The sequence below is a fragment of the Meriones unguiculatus genome, chromosome 11, assembly GCF_030254825.1.
Source record: "Meriones unguiculatus strain TT.TT164.6M chromosome 11, Bangor_MerUng_6.1, whole genome shotgun sequence".
Classification (NCBI taxonomy): Eukaryota; Metazoa; Chordata; class Mammalia; order Rodentia; family Muridae; genus Meriones; species Meriones unguiculatus.
The window spans coordinates 76,162,170-76,189,969 of NC_083359.1; the positions used below are offsets into that span (position 1 = coordinate 76,162,170).

At 47.5% G+C, this 27,800-nt stretch overlaps 1 protein-coding gene across 1 annotated transcript in view; it reads right to left on the bottom strand.

Moving 5' to 3' along the window:
- The window catches only part of Cacna1e (calcium voltage-gated channel subunit alpha1 E), a 475,585-nt gene that overhangs the window by 369,693 nt on the left and 78,092 nt on the right, over positions 1–27,800 (bottom strand). Inside the window, exon 2 of the mRNA XM_060364472.1 lies at positions 13,299–13,749. Within this exon, the coding sequence (XP_060220455.1) occupies positions 13,299–13,735 (437 nt within the window). The 5' untranslated portion in view covers positions 13,736–13,749. The remainder of the gene's footprint in view (positions 1–13,298; positions 13,750–27,800) is intronic.

The following is a 27,800-nucleotide window of genomic DNA, read 5'->3' on the forward strand; positions in this document are numbered from 1 at the left end:
AGCAGCTCAGGCTCCATCCACACAACTGCGAGGTGCAGGACTTACTATGGGACCAAGTGCATGCTAGGATGTACCGCTACCTCCCCTCTAGGCTGAGGGATTCTCGGCCACCCCCTCCAACTTCTGGGGATGTTGGAACACAGCCTGCAAGTATCTGCCCTCTTTAGGAAGGGATTGGCTGCTTGGCCAAAGTCATGACATCTTCTGGAAGAGCCTGTATCAGAGGATCAAAAGTCTAGCTCCTTCGTTCTCAGGACAACGCCGGAAGACCACTGAAGAGCCAGAACCTTCCTCTTTCCCAAGAAGTCGCAGGGGCCACGGCCCAACTTCCCGTATTGTTCAAACCCCCTTCCCCTCTCCCTTACGTTATCCCATATATGAGCCCAAAAGTGCCCCCAGTAAACCGCACGTTGGTCCTGCTTCGGTCCATTTTCCGGAAGCCAGGCCGCGGCAAGCAGCCTCGCCTCCCTGGAGCAGCACGGACCGAGCAAGGAGCAAAGTGGGAGGAAGTGGAGGCCAAGTGCCCTTGGCGCAGAACAAGAGAGGAGGGTCTAAGCCAGGGCCAGCAGAGAGGCCGGGTGCTCCGGATGTGAACTGAAGAGAAGGGTTCTTTGGTCATATGATCCCGAAGTGGATGCATACGAGACAGCTTAGGAACAGAAAGGTTTAGAGACAACAGCTGGGTTGGTGTGCTTGCCTAATACGCACAAAGCTCTGGGTCTGCGCTCCGGCCCGTAGACACGGTGTGGTGGTACAGCGCCTGTAATCCCAGCTCTCAGGAAGGTGAAAGCCGAAGGATCGGTAGTTCAAGGGTATCCTCGGCTACATAGCAGATTTGAGACCAGCCTGGGCTACAAGAGACTTGGGCTCTAAAAGAAAAGTGAAGGTGAGAAAGCTTTGGGAATCCCAACCAGTGTCGTAAAGGACTTCATCGGGGGACTGCCTGTCACTTGACGAAGGTGAGTGCGCTGGAGTGCCCCTCGGGACTAAATGATTCCTCATTCTGGGCAACAAACAAGGAAACCCAGCGTTCCAGCTTGTGAGGGGACACGGGCAGGACTGAAGAACAGACAGCGGGCTCTTAACCAGTAACCCTTGCTGCGGGGGAACGAGGGGTGGCTCTAATTCACACATCAGAGCCCAGAGGGCTAAAAAGGCCCAAACCCACACAGCTTCTGAAAGCAACGATTCACGAGCCCCTTTCCATAAGCCTGGCACCGACTGCCATCGTGCCAGAGTCAATATTCCACTCCTGAAAGTCTATGCATAATGCAGAGGCTAATCTCCTATTGGGAGGACTCACGGCTAGAAGGCAGTATGTTGCTTTCAGGCAACCATGCCCAACACAGCTTGGCAAGAGTACCTCACCTGCGGCAGGGATCATAACCACAAGCCAGCTACCAGGGCCCAAGAACAGTACACACACACACACACACCACCCAGCTCCACCCAGATACTGGCCTTCCCACCCTGCCCCCACCCCAGTTCAACCTCCCACCCCAAGGAGGCACCCAGGATTCCCTACGGACATTTCTGAATTCAGCAAACCCGCACCCCACCCTTCCAGGAGGCACAGGGCCACCTCTCTGTGCCGGATGCCACAAGCTGAGCCCCAAGCATGCCCAAAGCACGGCCCTGGCTCGGGATAAAACTGAATCTGTCAGAGAGCTAATTAGCAGCCCTGAGAGGTTAGGAACACTGACTGACAATTAACGGCTCCATCTCTCTGTTTCCTGCTGGCCTATTATTAATTCATCCCGCCTCTCCTGCGGGACCTGAGAGATAACAGGGACAGCAAAAGTTCACATTTCAATGTGCGGCTGAGATGCAGAAGCGGGGGAGGGGTGTTGGGAAGAAGCAGCAGTCCAGGGGGTGGGAGAGTGAGAACAGTGTGGGAAGGGCCTTTCCGAAGAAGACAGCTCCGCAGAAGCGGAAGTGCAGGTCACAGCAGCACAAGCCACCCGTTTTCCTTCGCAACTCCCTGAGACAGGAGTGCCGGAGATCACAGCAGTTCATCGTGTTTGGTTGGGAACTCTACATACGTTGCCTTAAGGAGACACCAAGGACCATCTTTCTAGAAACTGCCAAGAAAATGTGCCCAACTTCTACTACTATTTTTTTTTTTAAGTAAAAGAACAAGAGCAAATTGTAGACTTTGATTTGGTTTGATTTCACTTCTCTGTCAGAGGGGGTAAAATGGTGAGGGAAAGGAGGGAGGAGGAAAAGCTTTAGGCAGCTTAGGTGTTAGAGATGGAGAGGAACAAGTGATGCGGACAGTACCCTGGGAAGGATGAAACTCGGGGCACTGGCACAAAAGCTGGGCTTGACCCAGCACACTCAGTTATATCAGCCACACACTCCCCTGTCCCATGAATGCTGCCTCTGCCTTGGCCATTTCTGACCTCCTCTGAGCACAGAACCTCCCCCAGCTCTCTCTAAGTCTGGGGAGGATAGGGGCCTCTGCCACTAACATTGGCAGGCAGTGAGGCTGTGTCCTAAAACAGCCAGCAAACAGGACGAAGCTGGGCAGTTGGACGTGAGCATTGCTGCAAAGGGTCTGCAAGCAAGGGGCCCAGGGCGAGAGCTGGGGGAAGAAAGGAGCCAAACCCCACAGTCATTCACCCCTTCTCAATGCCAGGAGAAAAGCAGTGAAAGGGGGCAAAAACAGATGAGAGGTAAGGAAGATAAAAGAGAGCCAGGCCTAGGAACAGCCAGCAGATGGGATGTCCGGAGCTGAGAGGAGAGGAAAGAGGTCCATGTGAGGGGGCCAACAGGGGTCTGCACCTCAGCTTCTCGGGTCACCCTGGGAGGCAGTGGTATCAATGGTCTCATCCATCTCAGTGCTGGAACTGTGTGGCTATCAACCCTGTCACATAGTGTCTGCTTTCAACATGTTTTCATGCCCACCTCAAACTCCCTCAGTTATGTTTACCTCGTCAGCACTATTTCTTCTCTGTCTCCATGTGTCCTGTCACATCCAAGATACTATGTCCTCATCTTTGTCTTGACTTACATGTGGTCAAGGTGCCCACCTGGGCTCTTTCAGAAGCAGACTAGAATGGAGGGGAAGTCCTGGCCTGAGAGGGAAGCCTCTGCCAACCTTCTGCATCCTGGCCTGTTGCTCCAACCTGCCTCTACGTTGCGCCAACCCTCTGCAACAGTATGCAGCTTCCCAGACTATGACTGCAATGAACAGAAACAACCACTGGAGGGCACCATTGAAGTACAAAAAAATATCTCTTCAGGGTAACTAGGATCGGTTGTACTGCCAGCATGAGAGGATGTCGCCTTCAACACCTTTTGCTCCTATAAAGGTGACTGGGGATAGATTCTTGGCATATTCCGATGGGTGAATGATCTCCCGAATATACTCAGTTAGCTCTACACCGGCACAGGGGATAGGAGAAAGGAGTGGATGGGAGGAGGGAGGCAGACAGGATTCTGAGCACAGGCTATGGCTGCAGACTCTGTCCCCCATCTCTCCTTCAGTGTCTGGGCAACAAATCTAATGCTGGCTCCTGGCACACTGCAAATCAGGAAAAAAAGGTAAAGACACCTGCTTCCCCCAACCCCACACCGCAGAGCAGCTAGTGGCTTCAGAGGAAGCCGGGAGGCTAGTTCATGTGCTGCTGCTTTGGTGGGTAGTCCCCCCTCCCGAGATAGGTTAGGCCAGACTGGTTTCAAACCCCTTCTGCCTCGGCTTCCTGGATGCCGAGAGCCACGGTTCCTGGTTACTCATGATTCTAGCAAGGCAGGAGGCCTCCTTAGCCAGAAGCGTGGACTCCGAGGACAGATTGACTGCTGTGAGTCAAAGGTGCACTGCTCCAGGCAACAGCCAGTTCTTTTCCCTCAGTCTGCCCCAGAGAGGAGTCTCTACAGTCATGGAAGATATGAAGGCAGAAAAACTAGGAAAAGAGAAAAGGTCATTGGAGATTAGTTGCAGAGATAGGCACTTATTCTGGATCCTTCCAGAACAAGTAAAGAAATGTAAGGGTGTATGCTGAACCTGCCCAGCAGGTGTGTGTGTGTGTGTGTGTGTGTGTGTGTGTGTGTGTGTGTGTGTGTGCATGTATGAGTTCATACATGCAAGGATGCATATTCATATGTCCCAGAGGTCCTCAGGTATCTCCCTTAGTTGCTCTCTAACTAGTTGTTTTTGTTGTTGTTGTTGAGATAAGGTCTCTCACGAAACCTAAAGCTTATCAATTCAGCTAAATAGGCTAAGCGGGCTGAACAGTGAGCCTTGGAGCTCTTCCTGCCTCTGGCTCCCCAGCACTGAGATCCTGGGCTCGTGCATGCTCAGCATTTATGTGAGGGCTGGGGATGTGAACCAGCTCCTCCTGTCCATTTTAAAGTAAATCCCTAGGAGTCACTCAGGTCGTGGCTGCTCCTGGTGGCGCCTGGTGCTTTGGATTCTCTGCGGCTTCTTGTTCTGCTCAGAATCCCGAGAAAGCGAAACATATGTTGCAGGTCTCTTGTTGGCTGCCGGCTCTCAAATGTGTTGCTGTCTGGGGATAACGGCGTGCCTGGTGAAGGCTCACGGTTTCTGGATTTCCTTGGCACCCGTCCTGCTTCCCGACACTCTAAGAGTCCAGAATACCAAATCTTTGAGCTAGTTGTTTGGACCTTGCTGGTCTGCAAACTTAGGAGGGAGCCTTCAGGGGCCAACCTGTCACTCAAATGACTGAACTTAGCAGAGGATAAGCAGTAGGAGGGATTAGTGGGGGCTGGAGTAACCTTCAGACAGCCTAGACTCCAGAAGGACATAACTTGAAACGGAACTAAAATGCCAGCTCATTCAATGAAGGCATTTTTGTATTCAACTAAATACATGTTTCTCCTGCAATGATTTCCATGGGTATACTATTATTCAAAGAACTAAGCCAAGTTGTGCCTGACTTTGCCGGCAGGTGGCAGCACGTGCCTCTAGATCCGTGTGGGGTCTGAGGTTTTTCAAGAGGTCCAGGGGGAAAATGGTTTCTTAGCCTTTAAATTTCAGCCAGAACGCCTGAAGTAAGAGGTAACCGTCTCCGACCGAATTTGTAGTGCTGTTGAGTGTAGTGCGAATGCTCTCGGGGATGCTATTTGGATGTCTGTTTGTCTTTCCTCCCAATGTGGCTGCCCCATCCTCACTGCCCCTGCACCCCTCCCAAGCCCCAGGCAGTACAGCAGGGAAGACCAGACAGTGATGCGTTGCTCACCACAGCCATGACTCTGCACTCGGAAGAATGGTTCATGAGGAGCACCAGCAGTCATCCAGCCCTGGAAAATGCCCGCTCTCCATCTTCCTCATCTGTGGGGAAACTGGTCTGGATGGTGTTGGTGTCAAATGCTGATATGTGTTCGCTGCCTTCCTGCGCCAGGAACTGTGTCTTTCCACACCTACCCACCTGCGTGCTGCTGAGAGCTACAGCTGTCTCCAGCAGATCCCAAGCCTAACTGAGCCAGCCTCTGCTCCAGTGCCCCTCAGATGTTCGTGGCAGGCGATAATGGTAAGCAAAGGGACCTAGAGAGTGAGGAGCCAGGGGCTGAAGAACAGGGCCAACCAGTGGACCAAGTGTGTTCCATACTGTTTCCCTCCGTGGCTGTTCAAACACACCTCTGTGCTCATCAGCAATCTAGGAAAAGAGGAAAATGAGGCTTGGAAGGGCAGAGCGAATGAAGGCAAGCAAGACACAGTCTGCCGAGATCACACAAAGGCAGGGAGGAGAAACGGGCCTGGACAACTTGTACTGCACCAGCCTTGCTTTACAGCCCATGAGCTCCCCAGGGCTAGCCTGCTCCACAGCTAGAATCCTTAGTGTCCTGTGCATCCTGGACTACTCCCGCAATGTGGCTGACTAAAGCCTGGAAAGGTCATGATCTTCACCGCACCCACGCTTCACGGAGAACTCTTTCCTTCACAAACACCAAACACAGGTGTTGGTTTTAACCCTGGTGGTGCAGAGAGGACCAGGCAGTAACAGCCTCTCCCCATGGCCCTGACTGTCATCAGAGGGGGCAGGCAGCTGCACGGGGTGACAGGACACAATGACCAGGAGCCGACTGTAGACTGTCTGGTGAGGGCAAACCATTTTCAGGAGATCGAATAGTCTAAACAATAAGAGTTATGGACACTGTTGAGCTAAAGAAAGAACGTTCTAGACAAGGGGAAAGAACAAACTTAGATTTCGTGTGGCCATGACTACAGGTCAGTGGCTAGGGGGAGAGCAGGCCACTCACCCTCTAGGGAGAGGGAGAAAGAGTGACAATGGCACAGACTGGGGGTGGAGGATACAGCCTGCTCTTAGATGTAATGGGAAGATGCATCATCCCTAAACGGTCCTGTCTGCTGTGACAGACACATCCCCTGGTTCCAGGGAAACAGAGATCCAAGAAGAGAGGCCAATTAGGGCCTGCTGTGATAGTGTAAGTGACAGTGGTTTGGAAGCGGTTAGCAGCCATGAGGGTGGAAAAATCTTTGCCCTTGAGGTATGTCTGAGAGACGCTGTCAACAGGGCTTGCTAACTGGCCAGAAGGGAGGAGAAGAAAAAGAAAGAAGGGATAATGAGAATGTTTGGTTTGGGTAACCAGGTGGATGGCACTGTATCTTAAGATGAGGGCAAACGAGGGGGTGAAACCGTCAGAAGGGGCTGAGGAGTTGTGTTCCCGTCGTATCTTAAACACTGGACAAGAGTATAGAGACACCAACCAAATATTTTGCTATAAGAATCAAAGGTTTGGGCACTGAGGAAGTCGCTCAGCAAGTAAGAGCACTGGCTAGGCACCCAGGAGTACCTAAGTTCAAATTCCCAGCACTTACATAAAAAGCTGGGCGTGGCTACATACACCGTCTGTAACCCAGCACTGTGTGGGGGCAGGGAGGGGGCAAACAGGAAGGTCTTGAGGGCTTTCTGGCCACCAGCCTAGTTCCACGCTCAGTGAGAAACCCTGTTCTCAAGGGACTAAGTTGGAGAGGCATGGATCAGTACACACATACACAGGCACACACGCCTGCATGCATATGTCATATTACATACACATCTGTGATATATGGTGTATATATATGGCATATTTATATGGCATATTTATACCATATATCACAGCCACACCTGCATCCCAGATTTATAACAGGACTGCCGGGTAAGTATTAAACCCCGCCAGGAGTCTCAGACTGACCAAGCAGCTGCTACAGATAACCTTGCAATAAGTCAAGTCTGAACGGGATTCCTACCAGCCACCCGTTGCTACGCTGGTCACTGCAGGGGACACCGAGGCAGAGAGAAAACTCTAGTGGAGTTAGCAACAACTGTGCAAGTCAGGGAACATGGCACGAGTCCCTAGCTCCGTCGCACAGAACAAGGCCCTTAGCGTCTTCCCGCCTCAGTTTCCCAGTCTTTATTTTTCCCTCTGCAGTCATCTATCCAGCATCTATCATGTGGCAGGTGCTGTGCCGAGCGGTGGAGACGCAGCGGAGAGCAGACAGGCTCCCCTGCACACAGACTGGAGGGGGAGAGAGACATGTAAACAGGCAATTACAATACTGTGGGATAAGTACTGTGATTATGGAAATGCCGCTTCCCTCTTCATAGAGAAAGGTATGCCAGCCTACGCAGACTTTAGAGCTACACACAATTTCCTTTCTTCCAAGCCTATATGTAATAATAGTCCCGTATGAAATGTTTCTGCTCTTTGTACTAGTCCCTGTTATTTCTATTAGTGTAAATAATACAAGCAAGGCACCTAGCACATAGCCAGTGCTCAATCAATGTCGGCAGTCATTAGTAAGGTGGGCCTCTGGGCTTCTGACCTGGCACTGTCTCTTGCTTTGGGGCTCATTTCTCTCTCCAGTAGAGTAGGAATCATAACAGCTAGACTATAGGTTCGTTGTGAGGAGCAGATGAATAGCATATGTGAAAACATTGTGTAAACCTGGGTGGGGGTGGGGAATTATAGTCAAGAATTTCTTTAGTAAAAATCTGCTCTTGTGCTATATGGTAAAACTCCAAAGCTTACGCTGCAAGAAGTCTTAACCAAAGCTCCTTGTAACCCACACACGAAGCTTGAGGAAACCTCTTAACAGGTTCTTTGGGAAATAACATTTTGTACACAGTAACCTGTTTCGTGGGAAAGCAGACGAAGCTGTTGTCTCTAGAACATGCCTGGAGAGCTTTCTGTAGGAAACAGGCTGGCACTCAGAAGATCCTCCTCCTCACTCAGCACTTCTCTTACCAGCATTTGGCTCTCCCCACTGTCGGCAACACCACAGGGAAACTCCCAGGTTGGTTTCTAGTCTGTTTCCGGCATCACCAGAGTCCCGACTTGGTACCAAGGAGGAGGAATGTGTAATGCTGTGTGTGTGTGTGTGTATGTGTGTGTGTGTGTGTGTGTGTGTGGTGTATGTGTGGGTAGGTGGGTGGGTGGGTGTGGGTATGTGTGCGTGTGTGTGTGTGTGTGTGTGTGTGTGTGTGTGTGTGTGATAAGTCTGTCTGTCTCTCTGTGTGTCTGTCTGTGTGTCTTTCTCTCTATCTGTTGTATCTCTGTCTGCATGTATGTGTGTCTACGCGTCTGTGTGTGTACAAGCATGTTGTGTGGTGTGGGCTGTCCGATGTGTGGGCAACGGACGAGGCCCCAGGAGGAGCAGAGCTGAGGGAGGGGCAGGAAACTGGCAGCGGTACTGATTTTCTGCAGCAAATCCCTGCCTGAGAAAGAGGCTGCAGGATGCTGTGTTCAGAACAGAAGGCAGGAGACGTGGGGTTCTCGGAGCCCTGGAGAGGGCAGGGAAGAAGACTCCTCACTTCCTCAGAGGATTGTTCAGATAGAGTCAACAACCTACACAATCACACAGCATGGCTGGCCCAGGGAACTCGGCCATCGTGAGCCAACCACATGGCAGATGCTTTCTCAAACCTGGAGATAAGACAGAGTCTCTGCTTACACTCCAGCGCAAAATGTATAAGTGTGTGTGCTGAGGAAGCAGGAGCCGAAATGACAAATCAGGCAGCACAGACGTCACTGATGATGGAGGGGATACTGTTTTATATAGAAAGAGCCGGCATCCCTCTGAGCACTGAGGGAAGAGATGGAGGAAGAAAACACTGTCAGTAAAATGGCCACCAGGGCATAGGGGGCAGTGATCTGGGGATCTTCGAGAAATAGCAAGGGCCAGAAGAAGCTAGGGCAGGAAGCAGGACAGAAACTGGGAGAGGAGGTGAGAGCTACATCACCTCTGTGGAGGACAGAGAGCAGGGGGCACAGGTAGGAAAGATATTATGAAGGTCCCACAAGACCTGGGAAGGGCCTTTGAGTGTCAAATGGGAAGCCACCATGGGGTTCTGAGCTGAGGGCTGCTTTGACACATGGTTGAAGACTCAGAGAAATTCCATGCCTGCCTTTCCAACTCCCTTTTAAATCTTAAGAGATGGGTTTGGAGATGCTTAGCTTCCCAGGAGGAAAAAAGACCCTAGCAAATAGGAATGGAAATAGGGAGGCTGTTGAAGAGGTGACCAGACTAATCCCCATGGATTAGTACTAATCCCCTCAGTACTCAAGCGCCTTGTGCCCCAACTTCAACAGTTCCATACAGATCACAGGTACCATGCACTGCAAAAAGGAAGACCGCGGAAAAGGTTGAGCTGAGAGAAAAAAACTGCTTTGGTGTTAGATCTGTTAAATTTAAGATGCCTAAGGACATACAATTAAGGGTGCTAAGAAGTAAGTAGAGTGTGTCTAAAATTCAGGGGGAAAAATGTCTTGGAGATACAAAGGTGTGAATTACCAACACTTGATGCCAGTTTGAGGTCTGGATTGGGTGAGCTCGCTAGGGAATAAGCATCGGTGGGAAGAGAACAGGCTCCAGAGAGCTGCTGTTCAGGGAGGGAGAAAACGAAACTGGGAAGAGAGGTTGTGGGCAACAGCAAGGAAGGAGGAGAATCACAAAACAAAACAAAACAAAAACAGTAAGAGGCAGTGTAAAATATTACTATCACTGCTACTGCCACACATCTCCCCAAAATGGACACAGAAGACCATCCACTGGGTTGCAAAAGTAACCCAGAGATTAGGTGAAGATAGCGCTGAAATGAGTTCAAAAGGGAATTGTGAGAACAAGCATGGGAAACAGAGAGACTCCTCTACCCAGGCATGAGATTCCCCCAAGGATCCTGAGGAACAGTCAGGCCACGGTAGCAGGAGGAAAAAGCTGGTCCAGGGGCAGACGCAGAGGCTGGCCATGTGGGAGCGAGGTGCTGCATACCCCTCTGGTTGCTCACTTTCCCAGGAAAGTAGGAAGGCAGCGCCAGCCATGAGCTCAGATGGGCTTGAAGGAGATGTTGGGGCTTGAGAATGAATACCCTCCACGAGGGTCTGGGAATGACTGTGGAGGTACAAGGCAGTCAGACTTCTGAGCAAATCGCAGGGCTGATTTGAGGTGGCGGTTGTGTTTGTGATCACAGCCAGTATGGCTGGCAGGGCTTTTTCTAGAACGTTCAGATGTATGCGTGCGCAGAGGCGTGGCAAGTAGGCTAAAGGCAGAGTTGGAGATCTGTAAGACCAGCCTGGCAAACCAACACCGGGATGAGAGAGTGGAAGCCGAATGCTTCCATGATGGTAAACCACAAGAGACTAGATGCCAGCCCGGGAGGCATCGAGCATTCTTCACCTTGGCTAATGACTGCTTCCCTTTTAGAAGCTGATAGATGGAAGAATGGAGAGGCTAGGATAAGACCTCAAGTAAAAGAACATCGTTTTCCTCTGGGAAATGTTCTGTGTCTACAATAGGATGTAATTTGATAGGAAAAGGGGGGGTGGGAGGCACAACGTTAATAATTACTGTAGCAAAAGAGCAATGGGATCATTGTTTTGCTGCAGGTGCGGTGAGATTAAAGAATCTGAGGAACTGAGAACTAACGGGAGACTATGGGACAGGAAGGGGGCAGTGATCTGATGCAAGGAAGCTTGGCACTAAGGCAGAGGAGCTGTGAAGTTACGACAGAGGTGTGACACCGTGAAAGCAGACGCAATGAGGTCAAGTCATTGGGGAAAAGAAACAAAGACTAAGAACCCATGGTGCAGAACTGCTAGCATGTGAAGAAGGTATCGGAAAAGGAGATAGTGAAGAAGCTAAAATAGTCCTGGAACAAAAGGACTGACAGGGACCCAGTAGATGAGCACATTCAGCGTGGAAGGGGCAGGTATGATTTTGTAATGACACATGTGTGGAGCATGCCTGTAATCCCCACACTCAGGAGGCAGAGGCAGGAGGATGGAAAACTCCGGGCCAGCCTGGGCTACATAACAAGGTCCTGTGGGGGGAGGGGAACTAGAGGGAAGAAATGATATGATGTGGGGGGAAAGAAGGCAGGAAGAAGAGAAAGGAAAGAAGTTTAGAGGATTTTTGTGATGTTGGAATATAAGTTCTAGAGCAGTGATTCCTAACCTGTGGGTCATGACCTCTTTGGGGGTCACCTAAGACCATGAAACCATCAGAAAACACAGATATTTACATTATTATTCATAACAGTATAAAAATTACAGTTGTGGAGTAGCAATAAAAATAATTTTATTTTTCACCTCTCCCAATGCACCTGCTCAGCCGAAAGCCATTTGCTCACCCTCCCTATTATCATGCCAGTTAGGTGTCTGGAACTAGATCCTTATATCCCTCCATTAGCAAAAGTTAAGTACATTTCTTGGTGAAATACATCACAGTATTTCTACACACTGCTAGTCACAGTCGAGTGACTTTTACTACTTTGAGTGTAGTAGAGATTCTCATATTAGGCATGTGGGTGACACGAACAATGTTTTTGCTCCACGAACTACTTCCTCTGAGGTTTTCGGCATCACGTTAAAAAGGTAAGAGAGAGATGGAGAACAAAATACTTCTCCTTGATTCCTTGATTGAGAAAGTAGCCCTGACTGCCCTAACACTTATAGTATAGCCAGGCTCACCTCAAACTTGAAACATCTCTTGCTTCAGCTTCCATGACTATTGGGTCCACACCATGACTTTTGTGGATATGAAAAAATACCAGCTGTCATAGCTGTCTACTTCTTCCTCCTTGGTTTCCAAACTGAGTTTCCAAGGCTTACTTAGGTAACCTTGAGTTCCTCAGTCTCTCAGGCCTCACGCTAGTTGGCTGGTCCATTGAGTTAAGAAAGAAATACTATGGGAATTAAAGGCACTGTGCTCTCGGGATAAAAACCAGAGTCAGCATGGCAGGGTGCAAATCCTTCATCAATACTGAATTGCAATAACAACGCAGCTGTTATCAAGTGGTCCTAAGAAATTCATTTCCCTGTGCCTATTAGCTAAATACAGATAACAATTGTTTGTACCTCACACTCACAGTGAGGAGTCAAGGCATGCCATGTGTTTCCTGCACTTGAAGAGTTGTAGGTTTGAAAGGCTGACAGCACCGAGAGATGAATAATGCCGTTCACTGAATGACCACACTTGGCTCCTGCCTCTCAGAGGCTCACCACACACCAGGACTAAGGAATGAATGAACAAGTTAATAAACATTAATATCCACATGAAACACACAGCAGCCAATCTCCACACACGCACACACCACACCTGTCTTACCCATGGAAATCAAGCAGGTGAACTCAAACGCTACCATCCACTTGACATCTGCACTTCTACCGTATCAAGCAGGAAGGAAAACGTAAAGACCATAGGACATACAAGCATGCAGAATAAACTGGTTTAAAAACAAAACTAAGTCCTTATATTGGGTACAGAACTTGGTCAATTGAAAGTTGTATGGAATACTACCGTCCTTTAAGCCATGAGTCTTGGAAATAGTATTATAAAAAAGATAAAAAATTAAAACCTTAATCAGCATGTCTCCAAACCAGCCTAAGTCGGAACATAAACCCTTCTGTCCTGCACAGAAAGAGAAGAATTGAAGCCACGGGTGGCCACACAGCTTGGCAATTCTCTTCCCTTCCCTCTGAGGAGAGACTGGCAGGGCGGCCTCAATTCCTGAAGGGAACATGACACAGATGGCTCAAGTCGCCGTGCATCCTCCATGACTTGCAGAGTCAAACCCAGCTCCCCCAGTTCCTTCTCCCTAAGAGCTTGGTTAAACGTGTTAGTAGGGCAATGGAATCCCAAGCTTGATTGACAGGCCTCAATGAGGTTCGGATTGGCCTGCAAGATGAGCAGTACCAGAACTGCCTGGCTGACTGTATCGATCTCATCGTGAGGGTCCTCCTCCTGGGTTAGGGATGCAGAGACAAACGCCTCCCCGGCTCCTCCCCGGCCTCCGGAACCACCCTGTCCCCAGGGCCCACCCGCTTGCCATACTCACTCCCACTCCTTGCGCCGGGCCTGAGGGGTGCTCTGCATCTTGTGTGCCTCGTGGGCCTTGATGATGTCCCGCTGTTCGATGAGGCCCCCTCGCCTCCGCTTCATGACCTCTGGGCTCACGGGGAGGAAGGGGCTGGAGCCTGCATCCAGGGTGGTGCTGCCCTCCCAGCCCGGGCCCTCGCCCTCCTGCACCGGAAAGAAGTTGTCGAAGCCGCCCACCGCGGAGCGCGGGGAGGCGGGCAGCATGCCCACCTCGTCGGAGGCATCGGCCTCGAGCAGGGCACACTGCTGCGGCCGCCATGCCTCCTCCTCGGGCAGGGCCAGGACGTGGCGGCGCCTGCCAGCAGCCCCGGGCTCAGGGCTCCCTCCCGTAGCCGGGCACAGGGCGGGCTCGGGCAGCCTTCGGCCTGGGCTCAGTCCTCGCATCGCGGGCACCATCACAGAACATTGCTCTGCCAGGGAAAGGGTGGGCAGAGACAAAGGGTGGGGAGTAGGAGGGGGGAAGGATCACGGGCACAGGGAAATAAAGAAGAGAAAGAGATTAATGACACCGCCCTCCAAGGCTCAAGGCTGCTTCCCAGGCCTGGCCAAGAAGCTGGCACACAGGCAGAGCTTGGTAAAAAGATCCTAAATTCAGTCGTGTCCACTATAGACTAGTCTGGGTACCAGGCTCGCTGGGTAGCAGCGTTTTACCACGAGACTCATGTCAAGTGCAGAAGACAGAGGTCACATGTTGGCAGACGCTCTTCCACTCTCGGCGACCGCACGACCTCTGAATAAACCCATTTTAAGGTGAAGAATCTTCGAAGCCAAAGAGCATTTAATGCCTTAGTTACTGAACATCACAGCCAACACAGTATACTGTACAGGGCACCAGGTTTCCCACTTGATGATGGGGTTGGGAGCTGTGGCTCACCACCACTGCCCAGAACCGTAGGAAGAACATACCAAGAGCCCTGGTATTTAGATCAAAATTCTAAAACAGAACTACATTTTCTGCAGAATGTGTTTGGCTTCCACACCATCATCCAAAGGGGCCATCAATATGTACGCAGGTAAACCAACACTTCTATAAGAAGACACCATCACAGGTGGACAGCAATATGGTTGCGTGAAAAGACTCTTCCTCCCCCCTGATCCAGTTTCCCAGCTCCTCTGCCCTCTTAGCAACCTGTTGCTGACCCTTTCCCTGGGCCAGTCACAAAGTGGGCACGTTCTGTGCCTAGGCTCCTTCCTTTCTTCTGATACACACATCCACCTCAAGACCCAGAAAGCATTACGGACCCAAATGCTCCAAAGACTCCCTAAAGCTGGAATCTTCTTTTCCACACCAAGGACCATACAGCCAGATTCACTCTGGAAAGAGTGCTTGCCGTGTGCCAAGCTTAGTGCCAAGTACGAGGCATCCCAAACTCATGAGCTAGACGTGGTCCATACCATATGCATAAGGACACAGGAAGGAACACTGACTCTTGTCACATAGCATGATATGCTATGACTGATGTAGACCTGATGTCTGCAGGTACTCAGAGGAGGGCCGCCTTAGCATCTGGGGTGACCAGGAGAGCAGGGTGGAGGGCAGGACCCTGAAGCTAAGTATGGATAGGTCTCTCTGGGTAATGGCCAGGAGATGGGGGCCAGGAGATGAAGATAGGGCAGTTCATAGGTAAAAGGATGAGTATGTATGCACCCAGGAAGATTCAAGGAACCCAGAGGATGTGGAAAACATTTCAGAAGCCTGAGGTCCTAACAGTCCTTTGGGCTTCAGAGGACCCCAGCTTTTCACCTCCAGATACTGTCTACCTTTTAGCCAGAAGCCCCGCATCACCCACAGGCATACACCCAGCCATACCCCTGGTAACACATATATCCCTTCGGTGCTAAGAACTGCCACGTGTTCTATATGCTCAGGGGAACCTTGGCATCCAGATCATTTAACCAGTGTGGAATGAGGCTCCATCACATACTGGGACTGTGCTGAGAAACCAGGGGAAGCATCCTTTTAGAATGCTACCCTACACACTCCTGACCCCTAGCTATCTTCTTCCTTCCCTAACATGAACCACAAATCAAATTGAAAACCAGAAAAACTAAGAACATGAAATGGTTTTAAATTTTAATGTTCAACCACATTATTTTATAGAAGACAAGGATATGGTCCAAGAGGTAGAGAGACCCACCCAGGGTCATACCCACCCAGGATCACACTGCTGATATGTCAGAGCTAGGATGGTCTCAGATTTCAAGCCTGAGCTCCCTTTTTGTTTGTTTCACCATATTGAACACATCGATTGCACTTCCTATAGCAGAATCCCTAAATGCCACACCCACCACGCCCATTACTAATTAACATACCTATCATAAGGGACAGCCCAGCTGACAGGATGACCTTAATGCATAGAAGAGAAAACCTAATGCAAGCAATGAATAGAGCCACACTTCCCAAAAGAGCATTTGCCTCCCTTCCTTCTCCATCGTGATAGGCAAGCCTTCTGGGAGCTGCGCTGCGCACTGATCATTTCTACAAATGTGGCCGCCAAGATTGAGTCAAGCCAATGGGGCAGGGGGAGGGGAAACATCCAGGCTAAGCTTAATGAGGAGGAGAAATGAAGGAGAAAATATTTTTCAAATCCTGACAACTGTTGGGAGGGTCCCTAGAAGGAGTGACTCATGCTCCTCACGTTGTCATTCTGTCTCAACTCCATTTGATGGGTTTTAAATTTATCCTTTATTCCTACAATGTTTAAATGTCTCTCCCCCACCATGCACACGCATGCACCCCTCCCCTGACAGCTCTCACTCCCTCTCCAGACTTTAGCACCTTCAGCAATTCCAAGTATTCTTGGACTCTGGTCTACAGTCTCCTCCCCCACTCTGAGCCCATTGTAGCCAAGGCTCCCCGGCCACTAGCTCTCACAAGGCAACCAGAAACCAGGATCTATTTCCTAACCCACCCCCACCCCCATCCTTCCTGGATTTCCCCTTCCCCGACACTTTGCCAATTTAAATCACATCTTTGCCAGAATTACAACAGCAATAATATGCACGACAGAGCTCTGGCTTCAACAGGATCAATTTACAAATATCAAAACATGAAATTATCTCATCTTTCTATTAAGAATTCTTGTGAAGCAACCCTTTTATTATTGATATAAATGTTCATCATCGGGGGAATCTGTCACATCCACTGCTGCCAAGATGGCCAGTGCCCTGGCCTTGCCATTATCACACTCAGAGAGCATCTTTCCCATCCAACAACTCATAAGAGACAGACTGCATCTTTTAGGGAAGGGCGCTTGACTCCACCCTATTCTTAGCCCTCCCCACCTCCATTCCCAAACACTGTCCTCCCTTGAGTTTCTTGCTTTCTATTTTTGTTTGTATGTTTGTTTTTCTTTTTTTTTTTTTTTGTTTTTTTGAGACAGGGTTTCTCTGTGTCTCCCCGGCTGTCCTAGACTTGCTTTGTAGACCAGGCTGACCTCCAGCTCACAGAGATCCACCTGTTTCTGCCTCTTGGAATGCTGGAATTACAGGGATGTGCCACCACGCCCAGCTCCTTGAGTTTCTCGAGATGAAGAATTCTATCTTGTTTATCTGTCTCTATCAGTACCTAGCACTGAGATCAATGTACGATAGATGCTTAGATGCCCATTAGGGCTGTTTCCCCAACATTCTAGTTAGCCCTGACCCACAAGAACAGAGTAGGAAACACTTCTTGGCTTCTAGTGGCTGAGTGGGGCCATTTAATGGTTCTGGCCAGTGAATTGTGAATAAAAGTAATCATAGTTTGAATGAGAAACGGCCCTCACAGTCTCAGGCATTTGAATACTTGGTCCCAAATAGATGGCTCTGTTCAGGAGGCTTAGGAGGTATGGCCTGTTTGGAGGAAGCATTATGTCACAGGAGGCAGGCTTTGAGAGTTTAAACACATGCATCATTTCAAAGGTGCCCTCTCTGCTTTGTGCTTGTGGTTCAAGATGCAAACTCTATGCTTTGTTTTTTTCATTTTTTATATATTCTGATTATCCCTCCAAGTTCCTTCCCACATCATGTCCCATACAGAGCCACACACAGGCATCTAAGGAATAACAATACAATAAAATACAATAAGATAAAACAAAAACAAACAAATTGGAATAGGACCAAACAACCAAACAAGAATTAGAGCCAAAGAAACAGCACAAGAAATATGTGTAGACACAGAGACACATGTTTGCACACATGAATCTCATAAAATGTAAAACTGGAAGCATAATATATACGAAGGACCTGCAAAATTAAAGGGGGAGGGAGCCCTGGCTTAACATTGTAAGACAAAGAATGTCTTAAAATGCTGTTGAATTCATTTTCTTTTGGCCATCTACTCCTTGACATGGAACCTACCCTTAAGAGTGGTTTGTCTTCCCAGTGAGACTCCTCTTGACTTCCAACTCCAGCTTCTATCTACTCTATCATCATGGCCTCTTATCCCTTAGAATCATAACCACAAAAATACTCTTTATTTTATACTCTGCCTTGCTGTCACAGTGTTCTGTCCTGGAAACAGAAACCTAACTAATACGAAAGTGATGTATATCAGTGCACACTTTTTAGAGCAGGGACTGGCCAAGCATTCAAGGCTTTGCCGGTCATACAGTCTCTGCTGCAACTACTCAAACTCTACCATCATGGCACAAAAGCAACCCAGCAATGTGTAGGTAAATAAATGGGCATGGCTGTGTTCTAACAGAACCTTATTCGTGGGTTGGAGGGTTCAGTCTGGAGAGGGCTTGCTGAATAAGCAATAGAACCTGGCTTTGGATCTCTAGCACCTTGGTAAAGAGCCAGACACAGTGTGCATACTTACAATTGTAATGCCAGGAACGCAGAGGAGGAAGGATCCCTGGGGCTGGCCAGCCAGTCTAGTCAGACTGGTGAGGCCTGAGTTCAGTGAGAGACCCAGTCTCAAAAGATACAGGGGAGGGGACGGAGGGAGGGCTCAGCAGTAAAGAATGTTTGCCTCTCTTACAGAGAACCAGAGTTCAATTCAAAGAACTCTAGTCCAGAAGTCAACAACTACCCTTAGTTCTAGTCCCAGGAGACAGGATGCCTTTGGCCTGTGTCTCTAAGGAAACACATACATGTGGCAAATACATAACTAGAAATAAAAATAATAATAATTTTAAAAATAAAGGGTGAAAAGCAAGTAAGAGAAATATCCAACACCAATTTATGTTCTACACACACACACACACACACACACACACACACACATACACACACAATATTCATAAAGTTTTGTATGCATTGGCAGTTCCACTGTATCTTTTGGGTTTCATCATTGTCAGTCATCTGAGCCCATAAACAGAATAAATGGAGACTCAGGGAACAGAATCCACTGTGAGCAGAGCGGGGAGAGAAGCTAATTTGCTCTATGTGGCCCTCATTCCAACTCCCCAAAGAAAGAAGATAGACTGTTGCTCTGAGATACCAGCCTGAGCAGGAGCTTATCACAGCTCTGCGGCCCAATTTGCTCATGTAAGCCTTGCTTTTCATCGTCCTTTCTTCGTATTGTTTCCTGCACAGTTTGGCCAGCTGGCAAAGATTTTAACTTTGAGGCATCTTGAGGAGGAAGAGTGGTTAGTGAAACCCAGAAGCTACAGAAGGGCCCTTCCTACTATTGAGGACACTCTTTGGCAGTAGGATCGGGGATATTCTCCTCCTTGTCCCCTACCCCCTACCCCATCCAAGAATCCTGCACCACAAAGGCATTAAGCCAATGATTATAGTCCTGCTTGGCCTGACATCATCTCCCCACTCACGCTTCCAGAATAAAAGTCAAAGTCTTCATCTACAAACGAATAGTATATCTTTCATAGCATTCTCCCTTCATATCCCTCTCAAGGGATTTAATTAGTACTAACGTAACTGTGATAGCCTTAGAAACAATAGCCCATGCATTCCCTTGGCTTAACCCCATGTTGAAGACATTGGTTCCTCTCTCCTTAGGCTCTTGGCTATCCCAGGCCCACCCACCACCACTCACCTTCTCATTTCTGTATGTCCTTCAACTACTTTATGAGAAAAGGAAACAAAGAAACGAGGAAGGAGAAAATAAAGCAGAGAATGGCCCTAGCTCAGTTTTCACTCACCTGACCCGAGAAGAATCCTTCCTAATGCAGCCAGCTTGCCACCTAACCACAAAAGGAAGAGTAAAATATGGGCATTATTCTTACTTGCCATGCCTAAGGCCCTGTTCTGAGCCATCTAGATCACTGGGTTTAAAGCACAGGTGCCTTGAACCTTTCTCCAGATATGCTTATACAGTGTCTCTTGAGTAGATCCAGGGATCTGTACTTTCCTTTTTGTTTTTAAAGTGTGTGTGTGTGTGTGTATGTGTGTGTGTGTGTGTGTGTGTGTGACTGTCTGTCTGTCTGTCTGTCTGTCTGTCTGTGTGTTAGTGTGGGTATATGCCATAGCACACAGGTGAACCCCAGAGGACAAGCTTGTTTGTCTCTGTCATCCATCTTGTTTGAGACGGGTCTCTTTGTTGTTTGCTGCTCCATCTGCCAGACTAGCTGGCCCACAGCTTGTGGATATTCTCCTGTCTCCACCTCCCATTTCATGACGGGAGTGATTGGACTGCAGGCCCTAATGCCCAGATTTATGCACATTCTGGGGATCCAAACTCAATCCCTCATGTTTGTGCAGTAAAATTTTACCCTCTGAGTCATCTCCCCAGCCCTGTGTTTTCAATAGCCATTCCTGCCTCCTAGGAGTCACGTCTTAACACAGAATCCTAAAAGCATCATGCCACCTGGGAGGCTGGGTTAGGGTAGTAAGAGGTGTTCTCCCGAGTAAATTGGGACACTAGAAGCCTAAAAGGGAAGCTCTGCCACTAAGCCACCCCCAGCTTGTCCTGCGAAAGGAAGCTACCAAAGCACAGCCCCCTACAAGCTCCATCCTCCCCTGGACTCGCATCAGCTTTTTCCCAATACACAATCCTCTCCATATGTCCGTGTTGTTATGGTGACTGTTCAAGGATGGGCTAATGTCCAACAGCAACTTGACAGGCTGGTGCATTCTGAATATAAACCAGAATCCAAGGAAAACACTCTGCTCCAAGTCAGGAGTGCTCACTGTCTCCCCGAGTCTCTAGGGGCAAGGGAAGGAGTCCACAGTCTGCTGTCCAAAGCTCTGGTCTAGGCTGCAGTTCCGCCACATGCCAGGCAGGCAGCCTTTGGCGATCCACTTCCCTAAGTCCATTTTCTCAGCAGATAATGATATAGCCTGCAGGGCAATGAGGAAGCCCCATCTCAAATGGTGAAAAGCTTCCTGAAGAATGACACTGGAGGCTCCACACACATAGGCAAAGAACATACCTCCACACAGGAATATACAGACATACAACAAAAATGTCCCGTAAATATTAGGCGTCTTTCTATTATGCTAAGTGACTTACTCAAAAAGACAACAACAACAAAAAAGATTGGCCTTTCTATATTATCTAACTGTACGAGCCAGTTGGCCTTGGAAGGTGGGGAGAGCCGAGTCTCTGGCCCTCACAGTCATTCGGGGACCCCCTGTTCCTGTCATTCAGTGCCTTTGCCATCATCTAGGCCAAGACTGAGCACGTTTCTCCAAGGCTGGACAGTAAATATTATAGGTCATGAGACCCTGATTGCAACCACTCACTGAATCTTGGGATGCAAGATGCTTCCACAGGCAATACACAGGCCAATGAGCAAAGCTGTATTTCTATAAACCTTTATTGACAAAATAAGCAGCCACCCCTGCAAACACCTGAGCCTAAGGTTTCAGAGAACTCCATTGAAGGTGTTTTGGTTTTGTTTTTATTCTCTCCCCTGACTCCACTCCCTGGATGACAGAAAGAAACAAAAAGCACTTGAAAAATGATACAATGAGTTATACCCATGCTGTGTTAAACCACCACCACCCCCAAAAAAATCCTAGGCTGAGTATGCTTGGAGCAGGAGCGTCTCAGGGGTTTTCATAGTTGGGTATGTAGTATATACATGCACACAGTGAGGCATCTTGGAGATAAGATCCAAAATTTTGTGTAGGCACAGTTTTCATTTGTTTCATGAATATCTGAATTCATAAGCTTATGGCAAATTTCTATGATCTTTTAAATAAATGTGTGCATGAAACAAAGTTTCATTCGCGCAGAATTTCCCACATCATGTCAGTGCCTAAAGTTTTTGGATTTTCCTAGTATTTTGACTTTCAGATTTGTAGATTACAGATTCCTAACCTGAAATTAATTGCTGAAAATAGACGCTTCATAACGTATGTATATTGATAAGTATCCTTTCGGAAGCATGAAGAAATGTCATCAGTGGTAATCAATCACCACCCCAGAAGATCCCGTGATTTGGAACATGAGACCTCAGAAATTTATAACAACAGTAGGCCCTGACCAATTACACAGAGGGTCGCCCACATCACTGACATCTCACTGTAGGGCCTCTGAGCCCCACACTAGCCCTGAAGAAAGTAGAGACTATGTCTGCTTTATTTGTCACCGTTCTATCATCAGCATCCAGGACATGGAGGCCTGTGGTAAGTGCAAAAGGAAGGCACGAGGAGAGAAAAGGGGATGAGGATGAAACTACCTGAGGCCAAGGGTTCAGCAGGCCACATACAAATCCACACACTCAGACGAGGAACTCCATCAGCTGCAGACCCTTCTTCTCTATCAAAACATTTCTCCAGTTCGAGTTCTGGTCCCAGGAGCACTAGGATCTCTATCATTGTCTTGATAATGTCCCTCCCACCCAGACAGACCAAGGTCACGTGAGATAGATTCTTACAGGAGCTTTTCCTTTTTGAAAGAAGTGGGCCACTTGACAGCTCCAGTCTCCCTAAAAGGATCAGATCCCAGACAGGGACTTCCAAAGGCATTAGCACAGGTGTTATCTCTCTTGCTGAGGTTCTAAAATGTCCCCCAAAGGCTTGGTTGTGAGCCCATTCCAGGTGTCAGAATCCTTAAGGGCTGGAGCCTAGTTGGAGAAAGGGAATTTTAGGAACTCTTTCCGCTTCCCTTTTGGGAAATGAGTAGCTTCTTCCACAAAAGTGCTCCCGCCACAAATGTGCTGCCTCTCCACCGGCCTAGAAGCAGCAAGGCCAATTGTCCATGGACTGAAGCCTTCAAAACTGTGAGCCAAGGCAAACCTTCTCCCTTTTCAAATTTATCAGGTTGGGTGTTTTGTTGTAAAAATGCAGTGCTGACTAACGTCATCAGCAGAACATGGGCTGAGAGAGATGGCACCACTTAGAAAAACATGTCCAAGCCACCTGGCATTCAAGATCTACAGCCCTGCAGGGCCTTGCCTGTTAGCCAGCTAGGAACCCTAGCTAGGATCCCTGAGATGGTGGCCATCTCTTCCAGATGTGGAGCTCCATTCCACCTGTCAGCTCAGTACCAGTTGACTGGCCTGTCTTAGAACCCAGCTGTAGGCCAACCACTTTCTCCGCTGACATCAGCACCTAGAAGTTACAGCTAATGCCATACTGTACATTCAGGATCTGAAAGAAATGGAGGAAGCACACCCATCCCCCACACGTACCTGACCTCAGGAAGCTTCTAGAGTCTTTTGTTCATCACACCCTCATCTCTACTCATTTTCATACTGGTTCTTCCGGTATATGGCTCTACTGGTCATTTGTTGTATATTTTGTCACATAATCACTAATAAAAATATTATAATTAGCCTGACTCTCAAGCCAAAGAATGCATTGAGAAGAAAAATTTACATTTCAAGGCATAATATGACCATTGCTTTGTTTTTTGCTTTTTGGGTTTTATGGGGTTGTTTTTGTTTTTGTTTGGTTAGGTAAATGCACAGTGTATTATGTTACTGGCTCCGTTGTACAATTCAGTCCGGTGTCTCCTGAAGCTATGCACCATCACGTAAGGAACCATAAAGTCAGGCCACATCAACAGTTACCAACAAATGATACATGGCTGGATTCTCCCAGTAAGCTAAGAGACTGCAGTAGACATATATCTTGTTATGCTCCAAGATCCTTCCATTCCCGTGACTGGGAATGTCCAATTTGACTCCAATATCCTTCCATTCCTCTGTCCAATTTGAGGCAGGACTCCATCTCTGTGGTGGGACCTAACCAGACTAAGCTAGGTAAGGTAATCCTGTTGCTTTGCTAGAGACTAATTAGAAAAGGACAAGTGACCTACTTAAAGGCCAATGAAATACACTATAGCATTTACTAGGAACTGTGAGAATATTCTCTTGGTTTTTAAGAGAAGGCTGAAAAAAGAAAGAATCCTGTTCTGCCCATGAACAATAACCTGCACCACCACCCCACCACCTGAGGATGAAGTGGAGAAGAGGACTAAGAAATTGGCAGGGGATGGCCAGACAGCTGCCACAAAGACCACCAGAAATAGAAGCCAATACAGCTTGCAGCCCAAAGCTGATTTAAGATAGGTTTTCCATTACTCTCACCCCCAAAGCATATTAACTGAAGACGATCCCATATCCTGCCTCCAAAATCTAAGCTTTTACATGCTCCACAGCCTACAAAACCATTTCATACTTTTGGTCACAGCAGGAAGCGGATCCTCTCACACTAATCTATGCTTCTCAACTGTGGTTAATCACTACACATAAACACTGGGGCTTCCTTCTTACTTAAGTTGTTGAAGGCAGAATTCTAGCTCTAACGGTCCTTGGCTTAATAGGCAGCTAACTCTTCTGAAATTGGATCAAGTTCAACTGGGCAAACAAGAAGGAAAGTGAGTACTACAACTGAGCTTTATAGAAAAGGATTTTAATCAAGCAGAGTCACCCCATCACATAATCACCATCATTAAAAAGTAGTTTATATCTATTGAGTTTTTGCCTTATGCTACCCACTGAATTTTCAGGAGTCTTACACAGTAGATTCTTTAAATTTTCATTTAATTATTTTTAAAAATAAATCTTGTGAGACAGCTATCATTATTAACTTGGCTTTACAAATGAACAAACTGAGACTTCAAATAAGAGAAGCAATTTCTCTAAATCCAAGCTCTCACAGCCGTCAATCCAGATCTAGCTGATGCCGAATGCCCTTCTGTCAGGCACTGCACCATGCTGGCTTCTCAAACTGGTGGCAAGAACTTTCTTCTCATTCTAGAACACTTATGCGGGACTATCAACCACCTGAGGAAGTAAGTGCTTTTACCATGCACACTTAATAAACAGAATAAGAGGGCATCGTAACTTAGCCACTGTCACTGTGCTCATAACAGTGCATACAGAATTCAAGCTCTAATTCCTCACTTGGTGCTCCTTGGAAAAGCTGAACTTTGAAAGAGGATGGGATTCAAATGGTCCTATGCCTTGGCTAGAAGGCCAGTGTGTGTAGAGGTATGTGGCAGATAACTTCACACATGCTGTTGCTTGGTTCTACCTAACCCTCTGCAGTCCTGGATTCACATGCCCATGCAGGCACACACAGATGAAGTGTGATGGCTAGGGACACTTCCTATCAGAGCACAGTACAACAGGAGATGGAGAAACCTGTTGTCTTGGCATGAGCGTCCCCGGAGTCCCCAGGCAACATTGTATAGGACAATCACAAAAGCATCTTCGAGAATGCCCACAAAGGTGTGAGACAGGGGAAACAGGTCATCCCTTGACACCCTGTCAACAGCAGGTAAGATCCAGGGGACAGTTCTGCCCTGGGGTAAAACCAGGGACAGATGGACAGAATGAATCTTGGAATCCCTCCCATCTCCTTCCCTGGCCCCTGGACTCTATCTTACCACCATCCACCTTTGGCTCTAGCTGCTGGGGTCCTTACACCATCCTTTAACTATTCCTAAGTTCTCACTGGCTTCATCACATTCGTCTACAAAAGTGTCTTATAATTATGGTATACCTTTATATCAACCCTCGAATTAAGACAACTGACCTGCAGGAAGAAACTGGTTTGTTTGGTTGTTTGGTTTTTTATTATTATTATTATTCACAGATTTAAATATAAGAAATGTCCTGTTTAATTATAAAAATTAATATAAATTGAATTATATTAAAAAAAGTTTTCCTTGGCTGGAAATATAGAATCAAGCCCAGTATGGTAGAGATTTCCTACAAGCATAGCATTTAAGAGGGAGAGGAAAATAGAGCAGGAATTCAAGGCTACTCTTGGCTACATGTTGAGACTGAAACATGGGCTATGTGAGAATAAGTCTCAAAAATAAACAAATAAACAAAACAAAGTCAAAAAACAGGGGACATAGGAACAGGGGTCAGAGGAAATTATATACTCAAATTATATAACTATATAGTCAAATGAAGTCCATATTCCCTTCTACCTTTGTTCAACCTTTGTTCAGTCCCCAAGGCAGGGCTCCTCCTTAAAAAATTACTTAAGTAAATTGGCACCCTCTGAGGTGCCAGTGTCCAGGACTTCTTGACAGCCAGGCAGTGTAACTCTGAGAGGTGAGACATGAAGAAAGATCTGCTATAGAGCAGGAGAACTGCTCCTCCTACTGCGTGTCTTTTGAGCATTTTAGCTTGCTTTTCCTACACAGAAATCACGAGGGTGTCTATAATCTATAGAGTTATAGATAACATTGACGTTCTATGGCAAGAAGCCCTCCGTTATCATATAAATTATAAACTACCTCCTTTGGAGTCAAGCACCATGCAGGCTTTAGAAGCCTTGGTTGTTAATCTTCTCCATAGTCCACCAGCTTTTCCTAAGTGAATGGAACCATTCACTCATTCATCCAGTCATTTCGTTATTTGGTACATTTATAATGAGTATTGTGCTAGCACCGCGCCTGGACTAAGAACAAAACAAGTCATGGAGTCTGACATGACAGTATGATTAGTGCTTAAATGAGGAAAAAATAATAAGGTGCCTACAGGGAGGGCCTTAGGGAGTTGAGACAACTGCCTGGAGCTAGGACAATATGGATGAGAACTCCGTGTTACATACGAATCAGCAAGGCACAGAGCGTAGGAGTTGGAGTGGGTTGTAGTTTAAATACTGTATCGAGGGTAGGCTTCATTGAGAAGATGATATTGATGCATATTTGGAGAAGGTGAAGAAGTGATTTAGATACCCAGGAAAAGAGAAAGGCTATGCAAGGCCTCACTGGAGTGAGAGGACAGGTCTAGAGCCATCCTGAACAGACATGAGGTGAGCGTGGCTGGAGCAGAAGTAGAAGATGACATCAGAGCTGTTGTGTGCAGGGAGGTCATGGAAGGTCTATGGCTGCTACTTTGAGGAAGGCTGCCAGAGAGTTCTGTCAGTTGTGACACTGTTCTGCCTGGCTGCTGCTGAAGACAGAGTGAAAGAGAAGTGAGGAAGAGGCAGAAAGGTTATCTTCATTTTCTTTCTCTGCAGCAGTGATAAAATACCCTAACAAAAGCAACATAAGAGAGAAAGGATTTTCTAGGTTCACAGCTCCAGGTTATATTCCACGATAGCAGAGAAGTCACAGAAACAGGGGTTTGAAGGAGCTGGTCAAAGACCTTTCTCCCAGGTGATTCTAGATAGTGTCAAGCTGTCATAAAAAAAAAAAAAAAAAAAAAAAAAAAAAAAAAAAAAAAAAAACAAAAACCCACTAACACTAATCATCACAGAGAACAGTTGACAACTTTTGGCTATGTAGCAAAATGTGCCTGCTTTCTCTCTGTAGCCATAGGCAGGGACAGCCTTTCAAAGGGGCCTGATCCATGAGAGCTTAGTACGGTCCAGGGGAAAATGGAGGTCCATCAGAACAAGGGATGACAGAGAGCACACTGAAGCAGCCAATCTTCACTCTTGTGTTCCAGAAGATGTTCTGTATTCAGCACATGCCTCCTCCCCAAGGAGAAGTCTGGCTATCTTTCCAGCTGTGCTAAAGGGCCTTTGAGACCCAGGAATATGGGTTGGAATATGGATTGGTGCACCAGAAAACTGGTACATGAAATGGCAGGTAGATGCCCCAATGCTCACAGATAAAGAGGGTCACCTGCACAGAAGCCACAATCTCCAGGCATCCCAGAGACTTAGTAGGCCAGATGTCCTAGCCTAACACCTGGCTACAAGAAATCCAGGAAACAAAACAAACCAAAAAGAATAGGAGATGATATGTACCTAGTCAAGGGAATTCTAAATTAGGGTTTAACTAGATCTTTGGATTCAACTAAGAAAAAAAAAAAAAACATGAATTTGAAATGATAAGCTGTTCTCTATTAAAGTGGCTTGGGACTCAGAAATTGAATAAAGTTCTAGAAATAATGAAAGTTAGACTTTTATAAACCTCCTTTGTGACTGTGCGAATTCAAATCTTCATAAGAATATATCACTGAAAGGAACACCGAGATGTAGCCTGGAACTAAAGCAAATTAAATTCCGAGTTCTTTATGAATCATTTGCACCATACACACTCTGGAACAGTGAAGGCTGAAAGTCACAAATGAAAGCTTTTAAATGCCCCCATATCAAGGGCAAACTTGTATAACCACTTTGGAAATCAATCTGGTGATTTCTCAGATAA